The 18,144-nt window shown below is 39.2% G+C and overlaps 1 protein-coding gene across 3 annotated transcripts in view; it reads left to right on the top strand.

The window, feature by feature from the left end:
* The window catches only part of Cd200 (CD200 molecule), a 45,059-nt gene that overhangs the window by 4,004 nt on the left and 22,911 nt on the right, over positions 1-18,144 (top strand). For 2 of the 3 annotated variants that reach the window (XM_090346631.1, XM_090346642.1), the window contains exons 2-5: positions 4,543-4,624; positions 7,726-8,052; positions 10,415-10,687; positions 13,206-13,313. In XM_090346631.1, the coding sequence (XP_090202757.1) occupies positions 4,543-4,624; positions 7,726-8,052; positions 10,415-10,687; positions 13,206-13,313 (790 nt within the window). Of the gene's footprint in view, positions 1-4,542; positions 4,625-7,725; positions 8,053-10,414; positions 10,688-13,205; positions 13,314-13,662; positions 13,783-18,144 lie in introns of all 3 variants that reach the window. The other variant, XM_090346624.1, reaches the window with a different exon arrangement.

Raw genomic sequence — 18,144 nt, 5'->3', positions numbered from 1 at the left:
GTGATCTGGAAGTCACGAGTGAATCTTAGATTTTCCACACTGATGTGGGAGAAGGAGCCTAATGACAGCTGGAAGTGGTGGTGATAGGCAGGTGACTAGCTTGGGAGCTGTGTTTCAGAGCCTGGGAACAAGCTTAGGAAGATGTCATCCATGGGATTGGAAAGCAGACTGGCGTAGAAGCAATGGGTAGTGGACATAGAAAGGCAAGACCCCCTCAAGTATGGAAGAAGAACCTTGAATCTGCTTGGAGCACTTACAATTCTAAGAGAGCCAAGCATAAAATGGCTGTAGTGGAAAAGGTTCACTGTGCACTGAAATCAAGCTTATGAAAAGTGAGACCTAAATTAAAACCAGGGAGAAGACAACTCATAGGAAATTGGGTGGTATATTTAGAAGTAGACAGAGCTAGCTGGCTTAGAGGAAATGTGGTAATGTAAAGCAATGGAACTATGACATTAAAATCTTTGAATTATTTTCTCTAAATAACAAGGGGCCACAGGAGGATTAAAGAGAACAACTTGTGCAAAAATTAATTTAAGGAAAATTAATCGAATTGTATAGAAATACATGCATACATTGGATAGTAAACTCAGTCAGTAGAGTGGGAGGTTATATCTGTTTCATTCACCACAGTCTTTAAAGAACGTACCTGAGGCATTCTTGATAAAGATGATTGATGATAGAATAAACAAAGGGCCTGTCAGCAGCAGTTCAGTTGGAAAAAAGAAAACTGTACAAAACTGCAGAAAACTGCTATGAGCTAAGCCCATGACAGTAAAGTTATCGAATGGAGGCTTTACCTGGGAGAATTGAATATATAGAATAACTAAAAATCTGAGAAGAAGAAGAAGAAAAAGGAAAGCCCAGTTAGACTTGATTGCTGAGAGATAAAAGTTCAGAAGAGAAGTTGCTTTGGGTAAAGTACTGATAGATTTGGTGTTTTCCATACCTTTATTCTTTCATTCCAATCCTGAGAGCATTTTAGGTAGGAGGAAAACATAAAAGAACACCTGGTGATATGATGTACTGGAAAGTACATTTGCTGAGGACCAGGTAGTTGAAACAGGAGGCCAGGCCTCTGGTGATATAGCATAGTGAGAATACTTTATGACGGATAGAACTTTCCAGAATTATTCAGTAGCACCAGAGGTGACATGGCTCTGTGGAAACAATACCCAGAGTTTCTCAGACACAAGTTGCAAGTAAATTGTTCTATAAAAATGTGTGAGGAGGAGTTTGATTTTCTCTCACTACAGTGGCCATTTGGGTCATAAAGAGGAACAATCTAATTTTGTATTTTTGTGTCTAAAATGTAAAAACAACCATCTTTTATCTGAATGGCATTATGGTAATGAACTCTGAAGCTCAACTGCCTGGGTTTACATCTTTGCACTACTACTTCCTAGTTGCATGACCTTGGAAAAGTGTTTCGAACTTCTCTCTGCTTTATATTCAACATTTGGAAATGGATTTCTTTTTTTTTTTTTTTTGCCAGTCCTGGGCTTGAGCTCAGGGCCTGGGCACTGCCCTTGGACTTTCTCAAGGCTAGAGCTCTACCACTTGAGCTTCAGCACCACTTCTGGCTTTTTTCTATGTATGTGGTACCAAGGAATCAGACCCGGGTCTTTGTGCATGCTAGGCAAGCACTCTACCACTAGGCCAAACTCCCGGCCGAAATGGTGCTTCTTTAACAGATGTGTATGAAATATTTGATGAATGATTTATCTTAAGTGCTAAGAACAGAATCTGGCATACCACATACCAAATGCTAGTGTTATAGTCATTAGTGATTTAATTGTTTTAATCATCTGTTGAAAAAATGTAAGTTACAATGTTATTTTCAATATTACTATTTTTTATTGCAGTAAGTTATTTTATCCCCAGGCCTTTCAGGTGCACTCACTACCTTAGGGGAGGACTACACCACAGCAAAATTGGAAGCAAGTTTTGGGAGCCCGAGTTTTGCAATATTGAGAGCCTAGGGATATGAGTTTTGAAAGCCTACATGCTAAAAAGCAGTAGAAATGTTCATGTTATACAAATTTGAGTAGAGGAACGCATGGTAAAAAAAAAAAAAGTAAGAGTTCTCCAGTCTGGAATAGACAAACAGAACCAACAGATATCTATGGACAGAAACTTGCCTATATCCTAAATAGGAAGCCAAGTGTCCAACCCCTGGCCAGAGAGATTTGGAAAATAGAATCTGCAAGTAGGTACTAAGATCTGAGAAAAGAAGGTAGCTGTGCCTTGCTCACCTTGGGGTAACGAAGGGAAGTGATATCTCTGCCCTCCATCCACATGACAAAGGAAGAGAGAAGAAGATATGGATAAAGACGCGCACGCAGCCTCCTGAGATTTCCCCTCATCCAGCACAGGTGGAATGCAGCAGCATGGCACAGGAGATCACTAGAGAATACTCGCATACCTTGTAAAGAAGACTTGCAGGAATCAATGGTGGTTGGGGTAGGGGGAGCACAGGGATCTTAGCCATGCCAGTTAGATGATTAGAAGTAGTAACATGGCCCCACAGCTTGGTGTTTGTAAGCCTCCAGCAATGCCAGCAATGGTGACACTGAGAGTGTTGGGATGGAAGGAGGCTGAATTGACAGCGATAATGCAACACTGAGTGCATTAAATTTCTATCTCAGGTTGAAGGCAACGGGGAATTAAAATAGAGCTCAGTTAAAGAACAACATTGAGAGTGCTTACATTTAATACCTACCTTGATTATAGAAAAGGATATACAAATAGACAGGGGTGTCTATGTATGAAGAAACCATAAGGAAACTCTTTGAAAACTATTGGAGAATGGGGAGCTGGAAGGATGGGGAAAGGATAAGGAAGAGAAGAAATTCATCTGACTAAATTATTATTGATAAATGTGGAAAATAGCATAGTGAAACCCCTTGGTGTAATCATACATGCTAAAAATGAGAGAAATGAATGACAGGAAAGGAAAACAGGCTCTGTTGCGGGGCGGGGATGATGAAGAAGCATTAGAAGCATTAAATGAGGGTGTAGGTGGTCTTATATACATGTATGACAATAGGACAGGGACACATGTTTAATTGTTCTGTTAAACAAAAAGAGAGGAGAAGATGAACGAGAGAGGTGGTGTGGTGATGTTGATTATATCACCGAAATGTCGCAGTGAGTACTCCCTTCCATCCAACAAATATGTATACTCAATATAGACCATCATTCCGGGAATGATGTTAAATGATGGCAGTGCCTTGTTGACAGATTTATGTGAACTATTGGATGAAATAGTTTAATAAAACTTTTACTTAAGGCCGGGAGTTTGGCCTAGTGGTTAAAGTGCTTGCCTAGCAAGCACGAAGACCCGGGTTCGATTCCTCGGTACCATATACATAGAAAAAAAGCCAGAAGTGGTGCTGAGGTTCAAGTGGTAGAGCTCTAGCCTTGAGAAAGTCCAAGGACAGTGCTCAGGCCCTGAACTCAAGCCAAGGACTGGCAAAAAAAAAAAAACTTTTACTTAAAAAGAATATTCATGTAATATGTGGAACCATTACATTTCTTGCTTGTTTACCGTATGTTGGGCATCCATGTAAGCTCCATAAAGGGAAAAACACCATAAGGAATGCAGGAGAAATGCATCTCCACATTCTGCCTTTTCGTTTTATAGCCATGCCCAGAATAGCATTTCCTTTATAGCAGCACAGCTTCTAAGAAGGCCAAGAATTTCTGTCCAGGCATAAAATTAAAGCAATAAGGGGAAAAAATCAAATTTAAATCCAGTGCTGTTTTTTCTTAAGGAATCATTTAAATGAAATTTATAGCTGATTCTGCTCAATAAAACCCCAGGCATTCATGTCTCTGAAGAGAGCATTTTCCTTGAGTTTAATATTCTTAACATTAACAGATAAGAGCTATCTGAGAAATGGCTGCTGTCTTAGCACCTGTGTTCTGTATATTTTTCTGTATTCACTGAAAGCAGTTTGTTTTTCATGGGATCCTGTCTTTGAGAACTTGTTCTTGCCATGGGTAGATCTGGAAAGCAGGATTCCAAATTGTAAGGGAAAGTTGCTATCTTGAAAGAACCACACCATAGCTTTTTCCTACCCACATCCTGAGCACTGTTGTTTCTCTTATTTTTAGCTCTGGTTCTATTTTCCCAAAACCAAAATTCTTTCAGTGGGTTTAAAACTCATCTAGCCAAGTATCAGTGACTCATGCCTAGAACCCTAGTTACTCAGCATGTTAAGATGAGAGGATTTGGATCGAAGTCAACCCAGACAACAAAGTCCCAAACACTCCTTTCCAATTACCTAGCAAAATGCTGGACTGGAGGTGTGGCTCAAGTGATAGCATATCAGCAAGAAAGTATAGGGAGACTAAAAGGCCTGAGTAGAAAGCCTAGTAACCAACACACACACACACACACACACACACACACACACACACACACACACACACACACACGACAAAACTATACCCACCCTGAACAAGGATTAGGATGATGCATCCTTGGCTGTCTCCAAATAAAACCCTCCATTTCTGTCCTTTGCTTTGTGTCTTCAGGTATTCAGGAGACCCTTCTATCATCTGTCCACCTACAGCCTGATTTGGGGGATTGCAGTTGTGGTGCTCTGCACTGCACAAGGTAAAGATGCTCAGTTCCCTCATAAATGAGTCCTGCAAATGCAGTGGCTGGGGTGGGAAACTTGAGCCGCTAATGTCTGTGCTGTGCCAGTTCCATTTGTCCGTGTGAATTACTGTAGTCTGTCATTTTCTGGGAAGAGAAGGGATGGGTCTTTCCAGTTAGCCAGGTTTTCATGTTCAATGTCAAAGAATATTTTGTTATTTAGCAACTGTCCGTAGGTGAGCCAGGTGAGAATCTTCTTCAAATCCTTTTCACCTGTTGAACTGAAAAAACCTTATTTTTTTTAAAAAAAAGTAATTATCTGAATTTGTGAAGATTGAGGAATGCTTGAGGGAGTAAGGATGGCTAAAATCTTTTTCGAGGGCAATAGGCTTTTACATTGATTTTTGTCTACTTTTTGTGGAAAACAGAGGCACATCCGTGTAAAGAATGTGCCTGTGCCATCTATTTATCTTCTCTTTTCCACGGGTCACTCTCCTATCTGCCTTCACCCCTCTTTTAAAATCACGTCCAGGGTACTGTTGCTTACCATCAGCCTCGCACAGAAGAAGAGTGCTGATGAAACAGGGGCAGATTGTGTACCTGCCCACAACTCTGGTCTAATGACTCCATCACTGGATGTACTAGCTGGTTGGAGGAATCTAGGAGGATTCCACACCAGCAGGAAAGAATTCTAAGCTTTCCACTGAACGATGTCTTCCATAATCAACAAAGAGCACCCAGGAACTGAACCTTTGTTTTGATCCCTTTCCACTCTGGATTCTAAAAACACTTCCTTCCAGTCTCTTCTCTAGGAAACTTCAACAGGTGTCGCTTCCTAGAACTTTTCTTTCCTCCCAAGAACGCCATCTCCAGATCACAGTTCCCATAACTCTCAGGAGTTCTTGTGTTTCGCTTTCCATCCCAGTAATCAGACAGTCATTTCTACAGCCTTCCTTTTTCTACTCAGACTTACCAATATCTCACTCATTTCATTAAGCTTAAGCAACAAATTCTAATGCTTTGGGTCAAGTCTAATTTTGTGTGTCTTTCCTTTAATTCATTCCCTTTTTAAGTTGAGTAGGGATTTGGAGGTAAACATCTTTTTTTCACTTTGCAATCTCTCTTATTTTCTAGTAAGTATAATTGAGGTTAAATTTGTTCCTCTAAGAATGGGCTATTTCTCACAGATTGGTAACATAGACTTCCCAAACTGACATTTAGTTATAATAACTTATAGTGTAGACTGTGATTTCTAATATTGCTAACATATTAAAAGAACTAAATTTTGGGTCTTATTGCACAGTGGAAAGTGTCCAAGGTTTTAGAGTAGCAACTTTTAGTAGCCAAAAATTCAAGTTCAATTTTGAAAATTAAATATGTGTCTTGAAGAGACTGTAATTTTCTTTTTAAGTAGTATGCATTTGTAATGTTATATATTTGAATTGTATGTATTTCTTTAAATTATCTGTATTGTTGCATTTGACTTTTAATACATGGACCTGAAGATTCTGTGTAATCTCTAGAAAGGTGTTTTGCAGTAATTGTGGATCTATAAACGCTTATCTGAAATTCTGTTGGGTGTTATGTATTTCAGGTTATTAAGTAGGTGAGGACTCATTATGAAGATATCTTACTTTGGATTGCTCCTACCACTGTTTCAAAAAATAATTTTCCCTCGGAGTGTTTGTCTTTCCATTTTTCTTTCTGTTTCCTCTTGAGACATACTATGAAACTAATATTAGAATGTTTAAGTCTCTACTCACTGAATTTTTCTTTGATGTCTTTCATATGTTCACACATCTCTGCTCCATTCTGGGAAAACGCCATGGTTCAATCGTCCTATTAAATTCCTCTCTAATGGTGTCTAAAGATGATCCTTCTGATGACCAACTTGTATTTTGTACTTTAATTTTGTATTTCTCTCTTTTTATACATTCAATTTTTACTTTATATTATAGTATCTTCTTACTACTGTTTAGACAGCACATGTATTAATGTCACTCTCTTGATCAACATATGGTATTTTTATTTGATCTGAGTTCTTAGGTATGCAGTATTGATTATTATTCTTTTACTACATTGGGTCACTCAAATATTTGGCTATTTGTTATTCTATAGATGTTTGCTATTGAATTATCACATATAAGTGGCCAATACTGAAGAGAAGAAATAACTGTACAGGATTCAATGAAAGTGGGTCATGCATAACGCTACAAGTCCTTTAACTCCAAAAGCACTGTTCTGTTTTACTCTCTACCTTAGGTGCCTCCTCTCACTCTGGTTTGTTTTCTTTCTTTCTTTCTTTCTCTCTCTCTCTCTCTCTCTCTCTCTCTCTCTCTCTCTCTCTCTCTCTCTCTCTCTCTCTCTCTCTTTCTTTCTTTCTTTGCCATTCATAGGGCCTGAACTCTGGGCCTGGGCACTGTCTCTGAGTTCTTTAACTCAAGGCTACCACCCTCCTCCTTGAGCCACAGCCCCACTTACAGTTTTCTACTGGTTAATTGGAGATAAGAGTCTTAGGGTCTTTAGTGCCTGGGCTGGCTTTGAACCTTGATCCCTAGATCTCAGCCTGCTGAATAGCTAGGCTCTGCTCGCTTTGGAGGCAGGTACCTCTAGAGGCAGGTACTTCTTTGTAGTCGGGGGAGGAAGGAAGAAAGGCTGTAGGAGCATATTGAGAGGGAGAGAAAGAGACAGAGCCATTCCTTCTTTGCTTCAACTAATCACTCTGCCTGCTGTGCTGCCACCCTTCCTTATACTTCCTCCTCTCCAAGCAGGAGCTTACTTGCTAGTCCTTCTCTCCTAACTGCCAGTATTCAACTTTAATCTCATTCTACTTATTGTCTAGTTTACGAGGATTCTTGACAATTTCTAGCCATGAAGAGTTTTCTTTCCTGTTATTATACTCTGCTGCTCTACCTTTAAAGTTTGAGCATACATATATTTCTCTGCCAGCCCTGTAGGTAGGTAAACACCATTTTGTTTTCTTCTTTGAATTTTTCCTGCACATTTCTTTTTCTTTTTTCTTTTCAACATATGCTTTCTTTTGTTATTAGGACAATGCATAGTGTATGCATGTATGTATTAAAGTGTTAAAATGAACCTATTCTTTCATGGTTCCATAGTGGAAGTGATAACCCAGGATGAAAGAGAGCGGCTGCACACCCCGGCGATCTTAAGATGTTCTCTGCAAACTTCCCAGGAAGCCTTGCTTGTGACCTGGCAGAAAAAGAAGGCTGTGAGCCCTGAAAACATGATCACTTACAGCGAGAGCAGTGGGGTTGTGGTGCAGCCCAACTATAAGAACAGGGTCAACATCACTGAGCTGGGGCTCCGGAAGACGGAGATCACCTTCTGGAACACGACTCTGGATGATGAGGGCTGTTACATGTGTCTCTTCAACATCTTTGGCTCTGGAAAGGTCTCAGGAACAGCCTGCCTCACACTCTATGGTGAGAATCTCTCACTATTCCCACGAATGTGTGGATTGTGGTTGTGGTGAATAATGTTTTATTTTCCTAGTCAGAACCAGTCACTGAAAAATACCCTAGCCTGTCATGCAGTATGTAACTGCTTTTGACAGTTTGGGGGGAGTTCTTGGAGGTGAAACTGTCTTTTTTTTTTCCCATGGGGGTCTTGCTGTCAACAAATTTGAGGAAAATGATAAGGATAAAATGTTCACCATAACTAGTGTTTTGATTTAGACCTGGCTTTGCCATCACATGACCCTAGAAGTGTCTCACCCATTCTCCCAACTGGAGGTTGGGTCAGCAAGTTAAAACTTAAGGCTGAGCTAGACTAACCTGTGATGGTTGGGGTGGTCCTTCTCATTTTACTTTGAGGGTACTGATGTTACTAAGAGTTCACACAACGGTGGCTCTTCAGATTCCAGTGATGCTAAGGATGTAATAGAATAATAAGCATTTTTTGAGAATCAGATGGTCATAGTTTGATGTGATTCCTTTCCCCTTTTACTGACTCTTAACTGAGATGAAAGACTGGGAAGTCAAAGTAAGGGTAAAGTTGAAGTATGACGTATTTGATGGAGGTTTTAGGAAGGAGAAGACCAATTTGAGATCGTTAGGAACATTAAAGTGGGATGTTGAACATGTAGCAATGAGTGTGGAATTCAAGTCTCTTGCACTTGTTTTGCCAATTGTAAGAGACTACTCTATAGAATCTCATGTCTGACTTTCATGTTTATTTCCACTTCTTTCTTTCCCTGGGGGTGTCTCTCTTTACATTCCTTTCCACTTGCTCTATCTTCTTATCTCATTCTTTTTTTTTTTCCTTATGTCATATTTTCCTCTTGCTCTTTTCTTTCATCTTTCTCCTACTCTTCTGTGCTTCATGTGTGTGTGTGTGTGTGTGTGTGTGTGTGTGTGTGTGTGTGTGTGTGTGTGAAAACCACTCTGTGCCTTCCGTTTATGCCATTCTTTGAAACTGCAAGAACAAATTGTTTCCTGATCTGACCACATTACTTATATTTGCCTTTGTTTGCTTTTATCTCTCTTCCACCAGTCCGTTCTAATGTGGAAACTCTGGGAAGCTACTAGGTGGAGCCAAGTTGTCATCTTTCCACCTCCTGAATCTGAAAGTGCATAGCAGTTTTCTTTTAGCACTGCCCTTTAATTATCTTGTGAGCCTCAAAGCCAAACAGGGGGGAAAAAATCTGCCTTGTTTGGCCAAAATACTGCTTTCCAACAAAAATCATGCCAATGTTCAGGGAAGTTTGAAAACAGAACAACATAGAGCAGGCCTAAAAATTCATGCCTTTTACTCACAGTTCATTATTTACCCCTAACTCTTTTAGGAAATTACAAAAGTCTTTCTGTCTTTCATTAATTTTTACTGGTTGTGGGGTATGACTGTCTAGCTTGGGATTTCCCAAGACTCTTCTTTGTAGCTCCTTTAGTGATCTACTTTAAGGAGAAAATGGCGATTACCAAGATGTAGCCAGTTAGGAAAATGGAGGAGAAAGGAAGAAAACAGGCCAAACTATTTATTGAAATAGAGCAGTGAGGGACACAGCCTTCCCTCTTGAAGACTGTATGAAGAGAGGTGACAGGAGTTGGGTTTTTATGAGGTCTGAGCAAGGAGATAGAGGTTAATGGAAAAGCCATTAGGTCTAGGGAGGTGGGAGGCTTTTCAGTTGAGCCCATGGTGGAATGTTTATAGCCAGGCTTAGATTGCCCTGCTGCCATCAGACAATCTGAACTTACCTTTGGTAGCTTATTTGGTATCTGTAGACACCTGGGAAAACAAGGTGGAGTGGGGGAAACCTTCATTTTTGGATACATAGAGAGAATGGGCCAAGAGGGGAGAGGCAAGTCCTTCATAGCTCCTACATGGGTTCTCTATCTTGAACCTGCTCTGCTGCTTCTAATAAAGATAAGCTACATGTACTGAAGAGTTGTTTGCTGGTTGCTATCAAGTTAATTCAAGAAATACCCCAAATAAAGCCAAGATGTTGCTCTACTTTCGCAGAGGACAGAATAAGTAGGTTTGAACCATTTGGAAGAGATTATCTGATCTCTCAGTACTTCTGTCCATATAGCCAGTTTTGCTGGGGACAAGTTCTAGACAGGGCCTCTCTCACTAGATGTCTGGACCAGGCTGCTTTCCATCCTGCTGGAGAATGAGACTCAGGGAAAACAAGGAAGCCTCTAACGACAGGTGGGATGTGCTTGCTACCTTATCTGTCTGGAACCCACTTGTTTTCTGTAAGGTTCTTCCCTCATCTCTGTAAGGTGAATGCATAATACACATTATGTGCTTAACTGATAGCAGGTCATATCTTTTTTTTTGTCCCAGTACAGCCCATAGTATCCCTTCGCTACAGCTTCTTTGAAGACCACCTAAATATCACTTGCTCTGCCACTGCCCGCCCGCCCCCTGTGGTTGCCTGGAAGGTGGCTGGGTCAGGAATTGACAATAGTACTGAGAGTGTGTCACATCCAAATGGGACCACTTCTGTCACCAGCATCCTAAGGGTCAAAGACCCCAAGAATCAGGTGGGCAAGGAGGTGATTTGCCAGGTGTTGCACCTGGGTACTTTGACTGACTACAAGGAAACACTGAGCAAAGGTAAGAGATAGAAGCCAAAGTGGCTATGGCTATTATCTGTATCTGCTCACCTAGATGGTGGTAATATCCTTTGGAGACTTTTAGCCTCTCTACAAAAAGCCTGGTGGCCAAGGGCTGGGTATGCAGAGAAACAGAGTTGAGATAAAAAATAAATCACGTTTTATAGTGGTTTCCCCTTATCCACAAACCATACATTCCAAGATCCTCAGGGTATACCTGGAACTGTAGATAATATCAAGACTCATCTCTTTCATACACATAGAAAAGCAAAACAGAAAAGTGTCATGGTCAATTGTCACGGCACACACCTGTCATCCCAGCATTAAAGAGACTGAGGTAGGAAGGGCAGGAATTTAACACCAGCTTGTGTTGCACAGTGAAAGCCCATCACACACACACACACACACACACACAAATCTCCCCCTGAAATTCAAAGTGAGCAATTAAAACTTGTACCTTAAATGTTCAAATAAGAAAGCAATGGTATGTATGAGAGCCATGAAAGCAGAGAGAATGGGCAACTCTTCATCTGTAGAGTTTCCTAGACACTAATCTGTGATGAAACCTCTGTGCAACCTACCCTGGGTGTAGGAGCCATCTAAAATGTCGTCCTTGCTTTCTTAAGACCAGCTGCTCTTAATTTAAGACCGTTTGTGTTCTTTCATGTTCCCTTCAAAACTACTACCTCTATACCCCATAGAAAAGATAGGAGAATTTTGCATGAGGGTGCCACTGATTTTAGAGATAAGAGGTTGTACCAGGGTTAGCTAGTTTTCTCTCTGCTTGTGTTTTGAAGCACTAAGCCCAGATGAAACACTTAGGAATAGGGGTCCTAAGATACTTCTCTACTTTTTGGAGGATATTCTGAACTATTAAAATCAGGAAAGCACCTCATTGATAGAGTAGTCTCCAAGAGACATTTCTAGGATCCCAGACTCATCAGCAACTGGTGATCTAGGGGAATTTGCTTACAAAAGCTTACAGTGTTCTAGCTGAGCATCCTCAGATTCTGGGTGAGGCAAAGGTAAATTCCCCTGGTGGGATGGGATGGTGGTGGTGGTGGTGGCAGTGGTAGTGGAAGAGCCCAGAAAGGGGTGATGAATTTGACTCAAATCATACCATGTGTCATCCGGTGTTTATTCTTTTTTTTAATCTTTAAATAGTTGTACAAAGGAGTTGCCATTCAATAAAGCAGTTTACAATAAAATGTGTCTTGATCAATGTTACCACCTCAACATTCTCACCTACCCCTGCAACCTACCCCCTCCCTCCCATTTCTTAGTTTTGTAGGATATACATTGAATTTTTGACTGCATTCTCCCCTTCTTCCCATTCATCTACCTCTCTTTTCCTTACCCCATCTCGTTCAAGTACCCATTTCCTGGTGCCTATTTCGTTGAATGTTGATTTTGCCCTTTTAAGGGATTACACTGTTTGTGTTCTCCTCTGAGGACAAGTACACACATTTACTCGATCCATTCATCCACTTAGAGGCATCTGGACTGATTCCATACCTTTGCTATGGTGAATAATGGTTATGTTAGTAGCTTTACTGGAATGTTTGTTTATTTTGTGGATATTTAGGAAATAGCTTGCATGATTAAGATATTATGTGAAGTTCTGAAACTATGAATTTTAGGAAAATCTCTGTCTGAAGTCTCAGTTAAGTTCATTCTGGCAAAAATGCTGGAGACTCAAATCGGGGAGTTTTCCTTTATGTCTGTGTTACAAAGTGAGAGGCCATTTACCTAAACTGTATTTACTTACTCCTGGGAAAAAGCTTAATAAGGACCACATAGCTTAGAGGCAATGCTAGGAAGACATTGAAATGGTGTTATTTCTGGGATAGAGATCATGAACAGGGGCCGGGAGTTTGGCCTAGTGGTAGAGTGCCTGCCTAGCATGCACAAAGAACTGGGGTTGATTCTTCCATTACCACATACATAGAAAAAGCCAGAACTGATGCTGTGGCTCAAGTGGTAGACCTCTAGCCCCAAGGACAGTGCTCAGGCCCTAAGTTCAAGCCTCAGTTCTGGCAAAAAATTCATTTTTCCCCCTGTAGATATACTCAGTATAACAAAAGTTCTTCAAGGTAATTTATTACTTCCATGAGGCAAAGAGCATGTGCACTAAAGGCCAAAACTTTTGACTAAACCTTGACTTTTCTATTAATTGCCCTGATTTCAAGCTCACAGATTTTCTAAGCTTCAGATGTTAGAAAAAAATCTGTTGAATAATAGCAAATCATGGTAATACCCAACTTATAGCAGTTTTGAAAATTAAATGAGCACATAGAAAGATCTCATGTAGCAGTCACATAGAACATGTTACATACTATAAAACTTATGATCATACTAGGCAGTCACAAATGTAGACTCCCAGCAGGTATGTAGTTAATGATAATTTTTAACTGAGTGCTCAATGCTAGTAAAATTCATCATAACTGGTGTTTTATCACATTTTGCTTCAATAGCTTCTGGTAACTCCATTTTCCTCTTTCTCCCTTCAATATTCACAGGCTTTTGGTTTTCAGTTCCACTGTTGTTAAGCATTGTGTCTCTGGTAATTCTTCTGGTCTTAATCTCAATCTTATTATATTGGAAACGTCACCGGAATCAGGACCGAGGTGAGTTATTGCAAGGGAGTATGGAGAATGAAACTAATGGATGTATGTTTTAATCTTAATTTGGGGGTAATCCAAAAAAATAAAGAGGCAATATTTTTTCTATTGTTTCCAAAACACATAACTGTTGATACTATTTGAAATTGCTTCAGGAGTATTTTCATGTAGCTGGACATTTCTCCTTTTCATTTGCTAAGATAGCTTGATGCTAATATGTTGAGGGTAATGGTTCATGAGAGGAAAGGAGGGAAATGTTTATTGGATCCCAATGGCCATACCAAAGAAAGAAGTCTGGCACCCATGCAGGATCCTCTCTATCTGTTAATAAGGACAATCTTTTCTCTTTTTACAGCATTCCACAAGCCAGATGCCCATTTAAGAGACTGTGAGATTGTCCAATATGATCACTCATTAAATAGCACTTCCTATGTTACTCTCCCATGATGTCTCAAACACTATCGGCAACATACAGGTGATCCACACTTAATAGTCATTGTGTCATGTCATTCTGCCCTTCTAGGCTGTAAATTCCTTTTTATCCCCCCACGACATCAATCACAGCATCTTTTATATGCACAGTGCTCAATAAATGTTAATTTATTATATGAATGAATGAATGAATGAAAGTAGATCAATAGATATCAGGGTGGAATTTTTTCCAATACTTTTTCTCCTGTAAATTCCAAGCAAGACATCGTGAGACATTATCAACCAACAGATGGAATAAAACACTAGAAGTAAGCTATAGAGAATTAAATCTCTTTGGTTTCTAAAGAAATTGTTAGATTGGGTAAAAAGCTGTAGTTTCTATTATGTAAAATGGGAATTTCCTAGGATGAATCTCAGATCACTGAAAAATCCATGCCAGATGAAAACCTTGTTGATTTTTAGCCTTGTATTAGATTTTAAGTTTCCCGCAAATATTACTTTGTTTCTCTTTTTATCTTACATCTAGTAGACTATATTTTTCATGTTTTAGGCCCTTTGATGACTTTATTTTGCATGAGCATCTGTAAACACAGGATTTGTGAATTTATGAAAGAAGCAAATCTGCAATGTCAATGGCATTTTGCCAGAGGAGATAAAGGAATTTGTTCTCTGACATAGAGTTAAAATTAGATGATCTTCTTATAGGGAAATTCAGCTCATAGAATACATGGACCCTACATAGACTATCAAGGACAACTCTCTTTGATTTCACTTTACCTAAATAGTTTACTTTTTCAGATAACAAAGTGAATCCCAGTGAATGTCATCAACTTTTTCCCTAAGGTCTCAGCTGCTTGTGGAGACTGGGAATAAACCCTTAGTCTCCTGACCTCTCCCAAAATGCCCTTTCATAAATTGCTGATGACCTAAAGTCCTTACTTGAAAGAAACTATTGTTATCAGTTGCATTTATTTTACTCTGTGCTTGTTGTACTGTTCCTTTAGAAAGGACAAGCAGAAAAGCCCAACGTTTTTAAATTCAGTCGAAAGTCCTTCTTAAACAAGAGTCGTATAATACAATCTGTTCAATCCCAAAGTAAATTCCACTAAGCAGGGATATTTGAAAAGCATTAGCCCTTTATCCATTAAGCGAGTCATGGATTTGCTGAAAAATGTAATGCTTCCATGCTTTATCTTCTCTTCGGCAAAAAGAACAAATTTATCTCTGTGCTTAAACTTTGCCTCATTACTAAATAAACATTACAGCTTGTGTTGAATCTCCTAAGGACCAGAATTGCCATTTGCTGCTGATGTCTTCCTGACATATGGCTGATTCAATCAATTCCTCTGAATATGAAGTGGCGTATTTTCAATGAGTTGATTTTTGAGTGATTTCAAACACTTAGCAGCCAGAGAGTATGATTCCATTTACTTACATCTAGCAAAACTGAATGTCTTAATGCTAGAACTTTTAATGCTCAGAGTAAAGGTAAACCTGATTCATTAAGACCAAATCTTAAATTATACAGAAAGAAAAGAAAAATAATAGACTTTAATTTGTGAGGATGGGGCATAGTCCTATACATTTACCTTCCATTTTCCTGTCTTTATTTCTTTTCTGTCTTCTTTTAAAAAGATAAAAGTTTTGAATGGGAGATGAAACATGATTGAATGGGAGATGAAACATGATCAGGCAAAACTGACTCTAGGGTGACTTAAAAATGATAATGTGAACATAAATGAGGAAGTAAGTGATACTGAGTGGTGTGTGTGTATGTGGTGTGTGTGTGTGTGTGTGTGTGAGAGAGAGAGAGAGAGAGAGAGAGAGAGAGAGAGAGAGAGAGAGAGAGAGAGAGAGAGAGAGAGAGGGAGAGAGAGGGAGAGAGAGGGAGAGAGAGGGAGAGAGAGGGAGAGAATGAAAGAATATTGAGTCTTTAGTTAGATGAAGAAGAGAAAGATGAATTCCAACATAAATTTGTTGAGTAAAAGCAAAGAACCCTCCTTGTGGAGTTGCCTATAAAAAAATTCTGGCTGGAAGTTTGGCCTGTTGGTAGAGTGCTTGCCTAACATGCACAAAGACCCAGGTTCGATTCCTCGATACAACATACATAGAAAAAGCCGGAAATGGTGCTGATGCTCAAGCTCTAGCCTTGAGAAAGCCCAAGAACAGGGCTCAAGCCCTGTGTTTGAGCCCAGGACTGGCCAAAAAAAATTCTGTTAAGTAAGATGAAAACTTGAACAAATGACCAAACCAAGGCTTATTTGAATTTGTAATGCAAAATAATAAGTTCAGAATTTAGTCTCCTCACTTTTCATGAATAGAATAAGCAAATCTGTAGTTTCTGAGTAGAGTAATGGTGTCTTATGCCAAATGCTATCTCTGCATAGATGTGAGGCTCCATTTCCTTAGGACTCTGTACAGTGAGAGAGTATCATCTACATTCTCTTCAGCTGTAAAGCTTCATTCTGGGTGAAGATACAATGAGTTAATAGGATTTTTTTTTTTTTTGCCAGTCCTGGGCTTGAGCTCAGAACCTGAACACTGTCTTTGGACTTTCTCAAGGCTAGCACTCTACCACTTGAGCCCCAGCACCACTTCTGGCTTTTTTCTATGTATGTAGTACGGAGGAATCGAACCCCGGTCTTGGTGCATGCTACGCAAACACTCTGCCACTAGGCCAAACTCCCAGCTCCAATAGGCCTTTTATATGTGTCATTCCTGATGTGAGCACCACAGTTATTTCCTCCAAAAAGACTAATACACTTTAAGAGAATATATTTCTTTCTTTCCAAAACAGAGAGAAAAACAGAATTAAAAGTTCCTAGGAAAAATTTCCACCACTTCATAACAGTTCTTTTTCAAGCTCGATGATGTCATAAATTCAGTTTCCTTGTATAGGATAGGTGAATTCAAATTCGAGGTTTCAAATATTCCTATATATATATATTTTTTTTTACTACTCAGCTCACCAATAATTACATGGTTTTTTTTTTAGAAACAGTAAAAGAAACTTCATTTATATTTGATCATCATAAACAGTTACCTACTTTTTAAAGATCTTTTGAGTAGCTATTCTCTTGGTTTTACCTGACTCAAGATTCATTTGAAAAACAGCAGAAACATAAATTGTTTACAAGCATGTGAAATTAGTATTCTGAGCTTCACTTTTTCTTCAATTACTATTGCACGCAGAGTTGTATTTTGTCAGCCACATGACCTTTATTGAATTCCTTTACTTCATGCTGACCTGACCTATGAATGAGCTCCCAGCAACAGAGCAATCATAATGTTAGTGGAACATTATTTCCTGGTTGAGATCATGTCATTTATTTATTTACTTTTTCCATTTTGAGTTTATTGGCACAATGTCAAACCACAAAGTTATTGAATAAACAATAGGTAAAGGTAAAAGTAGTTATCAGTTGGAAGGACAGTACAAAGACTATTTGATCCTGAAACAATAAGAATCATTCGCTAAGTATACCCTTGATTTCCAGACAAAGGTTGCATGAATGCCATCCTCAAGCCCTCCACTTCCCTGGTATCTGAATGGTTCCAGGAAGAAATATGATGTTTCCTATGAAAAGAGATAAACAATAAGAATTGCTCAAGTTAGAATTGCCAAGCAAAATCTTGTACTCTTCAAGGCATCCTATCTCAAAAATGTTTGCCATTTTAAAACTGTAGTGTGTATATACAAATGCCATTCATCAAAGCATGACATGACCAGAAAGCTCTTGGTTAAGAATCCTCAAAGCCTGGGTATGCCTACCTAGAGCTGCTCTGTCACTCTCTCTTAGCAATTTGTGACATCTATAACCCATGCTGGACTTAGGTGACCCAAATTTTGAGTTTCAGTCGATGGTGAAAACATCTGAAGACAGCCCAGTCTACTACCCATAAATTAAGACACTCATTCCTTTGTGATTTATGAGCAGCATCTGTGCCATTTACTAGACAAATTACTGAAAACACCAGAAGAATGAGAAAATCTCCCAGGTAAACTGTCTTCCAGAATTCTTCAGTGTGCTTACATGTTTGCTTTTATCCTTTACCTTATCTAGTGTCTATTTCCAGTCCCTGTGTTGATATTTAAACTAGAAAATACTGGATTAATAAAAGTATTCAACATAGCTTATTTCAGGAGGAAACACCATAAATGGAAGATTACTATGCTGTGGTTTCTTTATCAAATAACCTCAAGTTTAGTTTCTTACAATAACATAAATTGATTATCCTAAGTTCTGAAGGTTCAACATACAACATAGGCTTCACCAGACTTAATCTTCAATCCTCACTGACTACATCCTTTCTGGAGGTCTAGGAGAGAATCCCACTCTCTTTTTCCAACTTCTAGAGACTCCCCACATTTATTACTTTATGTCCTGTTTCATCTTTAGAACTA

This window comes from Megascapheus bottae, chromosome 1 (assembly GCF_031878675.1).
Source record: "Megascapheus bottae isolate mThoBot1 chromosome 1, mThoBot2.hap1, whole genome shotgun sequence".
Lineage (NCBI taxonomy): Eukaryota > Metazoa > Chordata > Mammalia > Rodentia > Geomyidae > Megascapheus > Megascapheus bottae.
This window is presented reverse-complemented; position numbering and strand designations above follow the sequence as displayed.